Source organism: Oryzias latipes, chromosome 22 (assembly GCF_002234675.1).
Source record: "Oryzias latipes chromosome 22, ASM223467v1".
Lineage (NCBI taxonomy): Eukaryota > Metazoa > Chordata > Actinopteri > Beloniformes > Adrianichthyidae > Oryzias > Oryzias latipes.
The window spans coordinates 44,037-55,990 of record NC_019880.2 but is presented as its reverse complement, the minus strand read 5'-3'; the positions used below and the strand labels follow the sequence as shown (position 1 = coordinate 55,990).

Genomic DNA, 11,954 nt, shown 5'->3' with positions numbered 1-11,954 from the left:
ACAATAAGTCTGTGGATTCTTTTTAATAATATTGTTATGCTGTTGCCGATAAATGAGGCGTTGAGACTTTAAACCTGATCTTAGGTTGGTCTGAATGTTCTGTAGATGTGAGAAAGACTGCTCACATGCAGACGCGGAGCCAAACACACCCACCCACGCTGCAGTGAGTGACGGGTAGCGGGTTTTACGTTACTAGAATCCCTGCGCGATTCACTTGCTACCTGTGCCCACAACTCCACCCCCCACCCTCTGGTTTCTTCCTCACACATCCCGTCCCCGCAACTGCGCGCTCTTTCTCAGAGACGGGAGCGCGCAGTTTTAGGCACGGCAATTCACAGGTTTCCGGGTGGTACAAACACTGTGAAATAATAGATAATAGTAAGTGATAGTTTTCTCTCCAAGCACCGCTACTACTGCGCGCCTCTGGCATCGCATCGCGCCCGAGAAGGACTGGTCTAATGAAAAAAAGAAAAAAAAAGTATAATTAAAGATTTGTCTGCGAGCCACATGTGACAATCAAAAGAGCCATATATGGCTCGCGAGCCATAGGTTCCCGACCCCTGCTTTAGGGGGTCCTGTAGCTTCAGACATAGGAGGAGTTTATTTGTATAAACCTCTTTGGTATTTGAAGATAAAGTTCATATTTGTGGCGTTTCTTAATGTTAAATAAGTCATTTATTTATTATAACCTTTAAATTGACAATTACAGTTGCATAGAAAACAAATGTTTGCTTGTTAATCTAGCATAAATCCTTTTGAATTGTGTCTGCTTATTAAAATCCATAAACTCCATTAATGAAGGATCAAACTGTCCCAAGTGAATAGAGAAAAATAACATAAAACTGAGCTACAAAAACATGTATTACACGTGAAACATTTCACAAAAAAGGCTGCACACAGCCTTGCATCCAACTGATGGTTTGATGACAACAATTTGTCTGCATACACACATAAGACCTGCAAACACTGAATACTTACAACAGCAGCTGCACATGAATAATATGTAATCAACTACATTTTAATTTTTTTTAAGAAATTAAAAACTTTTATGCTCTCGCAGGCCACATAAAATGACACGGCGGACCACATTTGGCCCGCGGGCTTTGAGTTTGACACGAGCAATAGGGGGTCCTGTAGCTTCAGACATAGAAGGAGTTTATTTGTATAAACCTCTTTGGTAAAGTTCATAATTGTGGGCGTTTCCATGAGGACTGATGACAGAGGGAAAGTGGGGTGTTAGAGATGGGTGGCAGACAAAGGAGGAGCTAAAGAGGTTGGAAAATGATTAAAGAAGTGTCCACATACACCCATCCACACACTGACACATTACAAATTCACTTTTTGGCAGCGCTATACCTTCACACATATATCTGCATACAGACAAATATTATTATTTGTATGGCTCCTTAAAATGACCGCTGTCAAACAAGTCGGCTTACATTAAAAACCCGGAAACATTAAAAACAACAACTAAGAGGTTAAAACAGTTAAAGCTAAAAATGATAAATGTCAGAAAAAAAGCAAAACAATAAAACCAGTGAAACAACAGCAGAGCAGAGTCTCCTGCTGAGTCCAAAGCCTGGATATAAACAAAGATTTGGAGGAGTCTTAAAAATGGACACTTCTGCTAATGCTCAGCTGTAATGTGTTCCACAGCGTCCGTGCACAGATGGAAAACGCTCGTTCCCCTCTAAAATCCACAGGCAGCCAGTAGAGGGTGTCCAGGTGGGCGTGATTTGGTTCCTCCTATTTACTCCAGAACCCGGGTATCAGAGTTCTGGACCAATTGGAGACTTGAGAGAGACGACTGGCTAATTCAAAAATAAAGAGAATTACGGTACTCCAGCTTAGATGTCATGAAAGCTTGGATTACTGTCTCAGAATGTTGTTTTGGTAAAAATTGATTTACCTTCACCAACTGCCTCAAAATTTTACCACAGAACTATTTAACAGTCAAGTTTAAAACCCAGGCCCTGGCCTGGGTGGCGGGCTCGGTCGCCCGGGCGGCGGTTGTTCCCTGCCTGTTCCCGTGTGGCGTTGGGGGGATTCCGGCTGCCGCTGCTGCTGCGGTGGGGGTCTTGGGGTGGGGGTGGCTGGGCACTCTCCCTCCTTCTTTTCACGTTCCACCATCCATTTTAGAAGAACATAAAACCTCACCTGAGCACTGGTGTTAGCTCACCTTTGCACTAATAGCTTGCATGACTGAATGACTGAAATATTTCACACTAGTTGGTTTTAAGGATAAGTATGCGTGTGAACACTCTCTGTTTTGTGTACATGTCGACAGGTGGACATTTTTGCAACTAACAGGTGTGTTTATAACATTTGAGTGTGTGTGTGAACAGGCTCCGCCCTTTTTGTACTGCATTTGAACCTTACCATAATGATTAACAACCAGTAAACTTGTTGCTTTATGCTGCTTCATGGTCTTACCCCCCTTCCCCTCCTATTATCACCCTCCTACCCCCCCCCCTCTCTCTAGCGTCCCTCTCTCCTCTTCCCCTCTTTCCTTTTCCGTCCGGTCCAACACCAAAGATTTTCAGACATGATTGAAATTAATAAAGTTTGGCCTCAATTACAAAAGGGGTTTATTCAGACATACCTTTGGTTTGTCTGAAGATTAATAACCCCTCTTGTTAAAGCAAAATATGTCCAACACAAGAGGCCCTCAGCTCTCGTCTGTCTGCCCAGCTGTTGGACAGGACAAGTTAAAAAAAAAAAAAAAAAAAAAACGTTTAAAATCACTGTCCGTTTTAGGATGGATGGATCAGGAATGAGGACATCAGAGAGACAGCATGTGTTAGAGGTTCTGGAGATAAAGTCAGACTGAGATGGTTGGGACAAGTCCAGAGGAGAGACTGAAGGATGCTGAGTCTAGAGCTGCCAGGGGTATAGAGGAAGACCAGAGAGGAGGAAGACATGAAGGTAGGTGCTGGTAGAGGATGCAGGAGACGGACGGAGGAAGCTGATTGGCTGTGGAGACCCTGAAGGGAAAAGCTCAAAGGAAAAGAAGAAGATATCCGAGTTGTAACTGACCGTGGATCAATGCTGTAAACTGTTATTTTTATATTCTATTCCAAAAATCCCAGTTATGATGATCAAAGCTGAACCAGGTCCAACTCTATCAAGCAAGGCAAGGACCAGCACTTCCCTGTCTACATGAATGAGAAGAAGGACATCCTGTGGTGTACAGAGATGAAATATTTGCATTTTCATTCCAAATCTTTAGGGTTGTTACTGTGACAGTGGAACATCTTTTTTTTGCCCTGTCAACGTCTGACGCGACTTTTTTCTTTTCTTAGTTCATTTTTCAGGGGCTGGGGGACCAGTTTTAATTTCTTTGTTTTATTTATGGGTCATAATTTTTAGCCAAAAGGCGAGGGACTCCATGTTTTGGGGAATTTTCTTTCTGGGGAGGCTAAGTTGGCGGTGTGGATAACGAAGAAAAATCGGGTACGGTTGGGTCAGACGATGTTATGTGTACTTTTAAGAGACTTTTGGTGGCTAGGTTTAGAATCGAGTTTAGTTTTTACAAGCTCACATGTACACTTGATATTTTTGTTAAAACATGGGCTGTGAAGTATTGTGGATGGCAATAATATTGTTTCCATTTTGACTAATACTGGTTTATACGCTGGTTTTTGCTCTGATTTCAAACATTAATTCATTCATTCATTTTCTTCCGTTTATTCCCTTTCGGGGTCACGGGGCTGCCGGAGCAGGGGGCACCCTGGACAGGTCGCCAGTCTGTCGCAGATTTCAAAAATTCTTTCTTCTCATAACTCTTTGTTTCTGAATAAAGGACGTGCAGATTAAATGACATCAGAGATCTTTATTTCTGTTTGGTAGAAGGATTCCAGATGTTACATAATCTGAAGGAATGTTGTGATTTTACTGTGTTTTACTTTTGAACCTATACAGTGTCCTTGGGTGTTTTGAAAGGCCCTTTTAAATGTAATGTATTATTATTATTATTAAATGGAGCTTGGAAACTTCATTCTGGTCTCAGCAGTGTAGGAAAGAAATCTTTGCTTTTCAGTTCTTTCCATCCATGCATGTTCAGTAGTCGAGACGAGAGTGGTAAAGCAAACAAGGATTCAACCGGATTAAAAATACACGAAGTTTATTTCCCTGACAATAGTTCTAGAGCACAGATTAAACATTAATGCAGATATATCTGGATTCTCAAGTAAAGACCTACTGACGCACAAGTTACATGCGAATTACATGCGAATCGTAGATTTTCCTAAGAACAGTAAAGTCCGTCCAAAACAGTCTTTTAAACATGTGTTTGACACTCCTCCTTCTGAAAACATCATGACCACTGGATCTCCGCCCCGGAACACTCTGATTCGTCAGCCGGTATCCCTTGTGCTTCCACCGGCCAATAGCTGAAGGTTGCCAACTCCAGATCCGCTCGCCTTTCAAAGGGGCGACAGTGGCTCAGGTGGTTGAGCGGGTCGTCCAATGATCGAAGGGTTGGCGGTTCAATCCCCGCTCCCACCAGCCAAAATGTCGTTGTGTCCTTGGGCAAGACACTTCACCCTCCTTGCCTCCAGTGTGGCTCCACTGGTGTGTGGATGTGTATGAATGATCCCGGTGATGGTCAGAGGGGCCGTAGGCGCGAAATGGCAGCCACACCTCTGTCAGTCTGTGGCTGTGGCTACAACCGTAGCTACCATCACTAAGTATGAATGAGGAGTGAATGAATAATGGACACAATGTAAACGCTTTGGGTGTCTTGAAAAGCGCAGATAAATCTAATCCATTATTATTATTATTATTATTTCACCGGCGCACACAATCCAACGATCAAGAGTCCTCATCTGGTCCAAATAAATCCTACCAGCCAAACGGATACTCCATCACCGGCACGTGATCAGAGGTCAGCTTCATCCTCCACATGAGAACAGGAATCTGAACACTTTCCCTAGGATAAGATGTTCAACCCAGATAGTAGAAATGTAGTCCATGACATATTTATTCCATCTCTGGAAACTCCTAGATTTGCACAAAGAAGTCCTAGTTGCTGCTGCAACTACAAAGCACAAGTGAAGGTCACTGGAGAATAAGTCCTGATGAGTTCACTTCACACTAAAGATAAAGCTGTAACATAATGAAGAATAAGATATTAAAACATACATTTTCTACAGCAGTTTCCTTCAGAAACAGATCTTCATAAATGACATTCATTAAGTGTCTCTTTGGGTTGGAAGTTCGGGAAATAACCTTCTTATTTTATAAGTCTTATTCCTTTTCTGAGAGTTTGTCAGTGCCCGAGACTCTGGATGAATAAAGAGCCTAAACCCTGGTTAACTAGTTTTTCGGTAATCCCAATACATGAGAGGAAATCCAAAAGCTCTCTAGCCCCGCCCCGGATGTGGCTCGATCGTCTTCCGGTGCTCGTAGACCAAAGAATAAGAAGGCGGACGCTCGCACGCAGTCACTTGGAAGAAGATGGCGGAGGTTGAAGGTAAGGGCGACCCACGTGGTTCTGAAGTTTTGCCAGAATCAGAACCGCTACCCTTAATGCAAAATCAACACGCCCGCACGGCGTTACTGACGCAGTTCCCATCGCACGCGCGGCGCGTTCTGCAGAGCAGGCCGCGCACCAAAGCAGGCCGAACCGCGCCACGTGCGTCCTGCTCCGGGCGGCCTACACGATAAACCGGGTCAGATTCGGTTCGCTTTTGGAGGTCTGCTACTTCAGGGGTTGAGCGCTTCTTTGGATTCCCGCCCCGCGTGGTCCTTCCAGTCCACGTGACGTGCAGGAAACGCCACGTGCGTTGGGAATAAGTCGTTAGTTTTTAACAAACACCTGTTTGATTCAAATGTGCGCGCGCCACAATCAAAATGGGAAACACAATTAGGTTCTGACTAGTTTATTATATGACAGTTTTTGGGTCGAACGGATCAGAGCCGAACTGCAGTAAAACGTGGCTCCGTTTCATGTCTGCACCGGTTCTAACCGGTTTACGATCAGTGCAAACGTTTCCACCTGCGGGGTCTCCAAAACGGTCAAAGATTTTGTTGATGATTCGAGACAAAAATCTACGAATTCAAGATTTTTAAGGATCCATTGAGATGACTTTAGCAGTAAAGCAGCCCCAAAGCATGATGCTTCCACCCCCATGCTTCACAGTAGGTAAATGGTGTTCTTAGGACGCCACTCCACTAATCTGCTGTTCCGTGTTTCTGCAGTAGCATCTGTTAAAAAGAAGAAAGGGAAGAAAGTCTGCGATGAAGAAGTTGGGGTGAGTGATGTTGTCTGGAGTAAAGGTAATCTCATGGATCTGCTGGAGCTGACTGTTTGTTTTCCAGGAGATCCAGAGGAGTGCTGACTTTTTCATCCAGCCAGAGTCCAAGGCAACATCTTTAAACACATCACAATGGCCCCTCCTTCTCAAGGTCAGCTCCACCTCGACCCCTGCCTGGGTCATGTGACATGTTGGCAATGTTGGTGTGACATGATGAAGCAGTTTATCCATTCTCTGAGCACTGCAGTCTTGGCGTTTCTTTGCCCGTCTCCATCTTTGGGGCCTGGTCTCTGCTGGTCACCAACTGTGACCTGGCGTTCTGCCAGGTTATAGGAGGTGACCGTGTAGAGGTGGAAGCGACCAGACTGTTGTCAAGATGATGCTCTGCTCTGATCACACGCCGCCTTGAAACAGGAAATGTGTGAGCAAACAAAAAAATGGCTATGTGGTCCAGGCTTCACTATCCGGCAGTGATTCAGATGGCTACTTTTTGGAGAGTATGTTACGAAAAAGTAGTACCAGCATGGGGTCAAAGGGCATGAGAATATTTGGGCAACCTGGTACTGGGGTTGGTTTCTCCCTTAGACAAAAAGCTAATTCAGGATTTAACGCCAGGTGTTCGCTTCGGTTGGTACATCGACCTCAAACTGTTTCCTGTTTTGGCAGAACTTCGATAAGCTGAATGTGCGGACGGGCCACTACACTCCCCTGCCCAACGGCAGCAACCCCCTGAAGAGGAACATTGCAGATTACGTCAGGTACATTCACGTTGCGTAGGGTCAATGCTATGACGCAGATTGCATAATGACACTGCCTCCTCTACTTAAGGTCTGGCTTCATCAATTTGGACAAGCCAGCCAACCCATCATCCCATGAGGTGGTTGCGTGGATTCGTAGGATTCTGCGAGTGGAGAAAACTGGACACAGTGGGACGCTGGATCCCAAGGTCACTGGCTGCCTGATTGTGTGTATAGACCGTGCCACACGATTGGTCAAATCGCAGCAGAGTGCAGGTACGGGTCCTGAGGGTGTCTGGCTGGGTTTTGGGCTTCAGGTCTGATTGGCAGATTACAATCACTAAGACCTGAGAGGGGATGGGTCTGATCCAGAACTAGAGCTGAGGATCCAAAGGCTTTTCTACTCTTCATTCTCTTCAATGTCCCCCTCCACTTCATCCGTACTGATCTAAACCAGACCCCCACAAATCTGTTTCTATTTAGTTTTTGCTTTATCTAAAACTGTGAATTTTAGTCCAGACAATGAAGATGGAAAAGGACACTCTAGCTTTAATAAATGAAAAGACAAAAAACGGATACTGATGATCCGAAATCAAACCTTTTGCTGATGCTTTAGTAACGCATATGGAAGCACGGGGGTCATTTCAGCAGCAGGCCATCTCTGACCGCCCTGGTCCACGTCAGGACGTTTGCTGAATATTTTTGTGCGCGCACACCTGGCTGCTGCAGTCAGCTGGCCTGACGTCTGTCTTTGCAGACACCATGTGACCATGGGTCCGCTACAGAGTCAAAGTACAAGGATCTGCTTCTGTCACCGGGCGATCCTCAGTCTGCCAGCACTGTGTGATTGGCCCACTTCACCTAAGCACTGGTTCCTTTAGCTGCGAGCCATTTGGGAGCCGTTGATTGGTTGAAGCCTGACTGTTCTGTGTTGCAGGTAAAGAGTATGTGGGGATCGTCCGGTTGCACAATGCAGTGGAGAACCAGCACGCTCTGGCCCGGGTAAGTCTGACCTGATGATCCAGTAAGAGCTTGCCTTAAGCACACACGGCTGAGGCTTGAGGTTCTGGAAGGTCTTGCATTTAAACCCTCCAGAGTAAAATCCTATTTCAATTCTTTTTTTTTTTATTGCAAACAAAAAGAGAATTGTTACATACATGAAATACAATGAAACAAAGAAGTGGTTTCATTTTGTGCACGGAGCCTCTTTGTATTGAAAACTGAAGGTTGCAGACATGAATGTGGGTCATTTAATCAGGAACAACATATTCTTGTGTAATCAGAACATTTCAGGTCATTGTTTTCTTTCTGAAATATGGAACTGAGACAATAATATGGTGATAATGGCGTGTAAGCAAATGATAATGACGTAAACCCTAACATTACTCCCTTTTTATCATTTGATGTATTTTAGGCACTGGAAACGCTTACAGGAGCCTTATTCCAGCGGCCGCCACTGATCGCTGCTGTGAAGCGCCAGCTTAGAGTCCGGACCATCTATGAGAGCAAACTGATAGAGTATGACCCGGAACGAAGGCTGGGTAAGAACCCGGCACTGCCACTTTGTATATTAGGCTCCATCCGTCACTTTGATGGTTGTGATGAAACTCACCTGGACAGGTGATAAAGTAGACCTTGGAACCTCCTGGGACTTAAGTTTATCAGCTTGAGAACTTCAGATTTAGTACCTGGAGCGTTTGCTGTTCACAAACAGGACCCACCAAGCCCCCCAGTGCTGGTTCCTGCGGCTGCTTTAGGAGTTGGAAGTTCAGTCGCTGATGTGTGGTGACGGCCGTGCTTTGCTGTTGTGTTGCAGGCATCTTCTGGGTGAGCTGTGAAGCAGGAACATACATCCGGACTCTGTGTGTGCACCTGGGGCTGCTCCTCGGCGTTGGCGGTCAGATGCAGGAGCTGAGGAGAGTCCGATCTGGCGTTTTGGGGGAGAAGGTCAGCCCTGTTACCTGTTGGTGTGAAGTCACCTGTCCAGAGTGTTGAGTGCAGCTCTGCTGCTTGGTGCAGACCTGAAAATTAGACTCTGGAACATTAACGGCAGCTGAGAATCTGAAGTGCGGTGTGTGTCCAAACTACGGAGTCTTTCTTCTGCCACATCTGCGCTGAGGGCTTGTGTTCTTCCAGGACAACATGGTAACCATGCACGACGTTCTAGACGCGCAGTGGCAGTTTGACCACAACAAGGACGAGACGTACCTGCGAAGGGTCATTTTCCCCCTGGAGAAGCTGCTGGTGTCGCACCGGCGGCTGGTGATGAAGGACAGTTCGGTGAGTCTTCCTGGAAGGTTTTCAGTGCATTGAGGCGGTGCAGTGTGGTCTGATGCAACACAACTTTGTAGGTCAACGCCATCTGTTATGGAGCAAAAATCATGCTGCCAGGTGTGCTCAGGTATGAAGACGGCATCGAGGTTAACCAGGACATTGTTGTCATAACAACCAAAGGAGAAGCCATTTGCACAGGTGAGGTTTGTGAAGGACATGTACAGGTGTGTCCAGGCCACATGATGACTAGAGAAGCTGCAGCAGCCTTCGGGCCGTGGCGACCTTTTATCTATCACCCTTGTCTGATGGCCTGTCGGTCCAAACGTTCGATTCCTGGATAAAGCAGACATAAGTGACAAATGCTTTCTGCTCTCCAGCTGTTGCCCTGATGACCACGGCCGTCATCTCCACATGTGACCACGGCTTTGTGGCAAAGATCAAAAGGGTGATCATGGAGCGGGACACTTATCCTCGGAAGTGGGGTCTGGGCCCAAAGGTATGACACTTCCTGCTTTTACATGCTGGTTCTTGGATTATTAAGTTGTGGTTGAGACCAACCAACCTGTTTCTGGTTAGGCGACTCAGAAGAAGGCGATGATTCAAAAGGGTCTCCTGGACAAACATGGAAAGCCCAACGGCAGCACGCCACAGGACTGGAAAGAGCACTATGTGGACTACAGGTATGGCGGTGGGCGGAGCAGTCCGTCTGACCTGCAGACAGTTATCCCTCTCTGAGCTGCCGTGCTCCTGGAGGGAGTCGCTCTGCTACAGAAACTCTCAGTTGGAGCTTCTTCCAGCACTGGTGTCATGAAGCCCACCTGAGGACATTACTGTGTTGATCACCTGCCAAACTAACAGAGTTCTGTTTCCACAGCGTCTCAGTGGCAGCAGCAGAAGCTCCTGACTCTTCAGTGAAGGTAAAAGATCTGCTTCTAAAGGTCACCTGCTCCAGTTCGGCTTTAAACTTTCCAATTTGACTTAATTTGTCAGTTTTTGCTGAATAAACTTTTCCCATAAAAGTTGGATTTTGGTTCCAAGGGATTTATTTAGAATATCTTATTTTATATGCAGCGAAGTGTTTTTTCTGTGGAACATGATGCAGGAACTCTATAAACCTGGGTTCTGTTCTGCATGAAGTCCACGTGAAAGGAAGCGAATGTGGCTTGAAGCAGCCTTTTGTGTTCCAGAGGAAAAGGGAGGCATCAGGCAGTGATGGCGAAGCGGCGCCCACGAGCGCGTCCCCAGAGGAGATGAAGAAAGAAAAGAAGAAAAAGAAAAAGGAGAAGCGGTCCAGAATGGAGGAGGCGGAGCCACAGGAGACGGACACAGTGCAAGATCAGGTCTGTAATAAACGAGGGAACACAATGGGCTGGACCATCCAGAAGCTCTGAACAGTCTCCTTTCCTACAGGTCACAGAAAGTGCCAAGAAAAAAAAAAAGAAGAAACGAGAAGAACCTGGCTCGGAGTGATGATGTCATAAACGGGCTTGTCCGAACTTCTAATGGGCCTCAGCAGTCTGTGGCGGTGTCATGGCGTCTGTGGGGATGGCGTGTTTTGTGCCTGCAGAAACGACCTCATGCTGACAACATTCAGAAGCAGAAGAGTTTTTGTATAGAAGTGATCAAATTCTTGTGTAAATATTTTACTTTTTTATGGCAAAATAAAATAAATTTTCTGTTTGGAACTGAACAGTTAATGGTGCACTGGTGAGCCAAAAAAAAGATCTGTGGTCTGCCGTAACCCTGGATTACAAGAAAATGGGTTAGATGGAACACTAGGGGTTGGTAGCCACATTTTTTGTATCTTCAACACAAATGTATTCATGTTGATTTAAAGAAAAAGGGTACTTTTCAATACGAGGCAAGAAGGGGGGGCAGGTGCTGAAGTATGTACCCGACGGGCATGAACCCGTTTTGTTTCTGATAGTTTTTAGGTCAATTTGTAACAACCTCGGTATGGATGAGTTTGGCTGATAAAGTCACTGAATGTGGATTTCAGTGAAAGGTCAGACGAGGTAGAAGCAGGGAGAGAGAGGAAGGTACTGTCCCACCAAAAACTGATTGATGGAAACTAAGGAGACAAACGCTGAAAGAGAAGAAGCAGTGATGCAGTGAAAGCCCACAGAGAGGAAACAGCTGGTCAGGAGATGGAACCAGTGAGAGGCCATGCCCAAAACCACCTGGACTAACTGACCCCCCCCAAGTCATGCAATTTCACATACAACAATGTCTAAGTGAAATCACACTGAGGGATGTCCTCCCTGCTGTTAATTCCTTGAGGAAATGACACCAATCCAGACGTTCAGATGATGCAGTTATCACTGAAAACATCAGCTTGGTTCTGGTCCTCTGTCTTGATGAGCTGTCCAATCTTTGAGGCGACTGCAACCACAACTGATGCACTGCAGCAGTAAAATGTAGACTTAGCAGCAGCATCTAACAATGTAGGGTTAGTGCTCCACGTGCCCCTTTTTAAGATTCAGTACCTGACCTGCCAAAGATCCGAACGTCCCTGTTGTGCAGCTCATTTCTTTTCTGTAATGTGTTCATCCGTCCACATGAGGGCGCTGTCTAGGTCATACTCGAGGCCAAGCCAAATCCGTTTGTAATTAATGTCAGATCTGAGGACAGCTGCGGTCCAGCGTTGAGGTAGGACGTTTCGCTTTTTTGTTTAGATCAGAGTCTC

The 11,954-nt window shown here is 45.8% G+C and overlaps 1 protein-coding gene and 1 non-coding gene across 2 annotated transcripts; both read left to right on the top strand.

Annotated features, from left to right (window-relative positions):
- Window positions 1-5,381: 5,381 nt before the first annotated feature.
- Window positions 5,382-10,958, top strand: dkc1 (dyskerin pseudouridine synthase 1). The gene is made up of 15 exons (XM_004084715.4): window positions 5,382-5,473; window positions 6,202-6,254; window positions 6,322-6,408; window positions 6,924-7,015; window positions 7,086-7,270; window positions 7,932-7,996; window positions 8,409-8,535; window positions 8,811-8,941; window positions 9,131-9,274; window positions 9,346-9,466; window positions 9,646-9,764; window positions 9,845-9,948; window positions 10,143-10,185; window positions 10,456-10,608; window positions 10,679-10,958. Exons 1-15 carry the CDS (start codon window positions 5,458-5,460, stop codon window positions 10,736-10,738), a joined length of 1,500 nt encoding a protein of 499 aa, XP_004084763.1. The 5' UTR covers window positions 5,382-5,457; the 3' UTR covers window positions 10,739-10,958.
- On the top strand, window positions 9,503-9,579 carry LOC111946895. Its single transcript, XR_002872708.1, has one exon. It is a non-coding gene; the product is annotated as a small nucleolar RNA SNORD83 (small nucleolar RNA).
- Window positions 10,959-11,954: the final 996 nt, after the last annotated feature.

Coding starts and splice junctions, on each gene's coding strand:
- dkc1 (XM_004084715.4), top strand. Junction 6,255..6,321: donor TCTGCGATGAAGAAGTTGGG/GTGAGTGATGTT, acceptor TTTGTTTTCCAG/GAGATCCAGAGGAGTGCTGA. Junction 10,186..10,455: donor CTCCTGACTCTTCAGTGAAG/GTAAAAGATCTG, acceptor TTTGTGTTCCAG/AGGAAAAGGGAGGCATCAGG.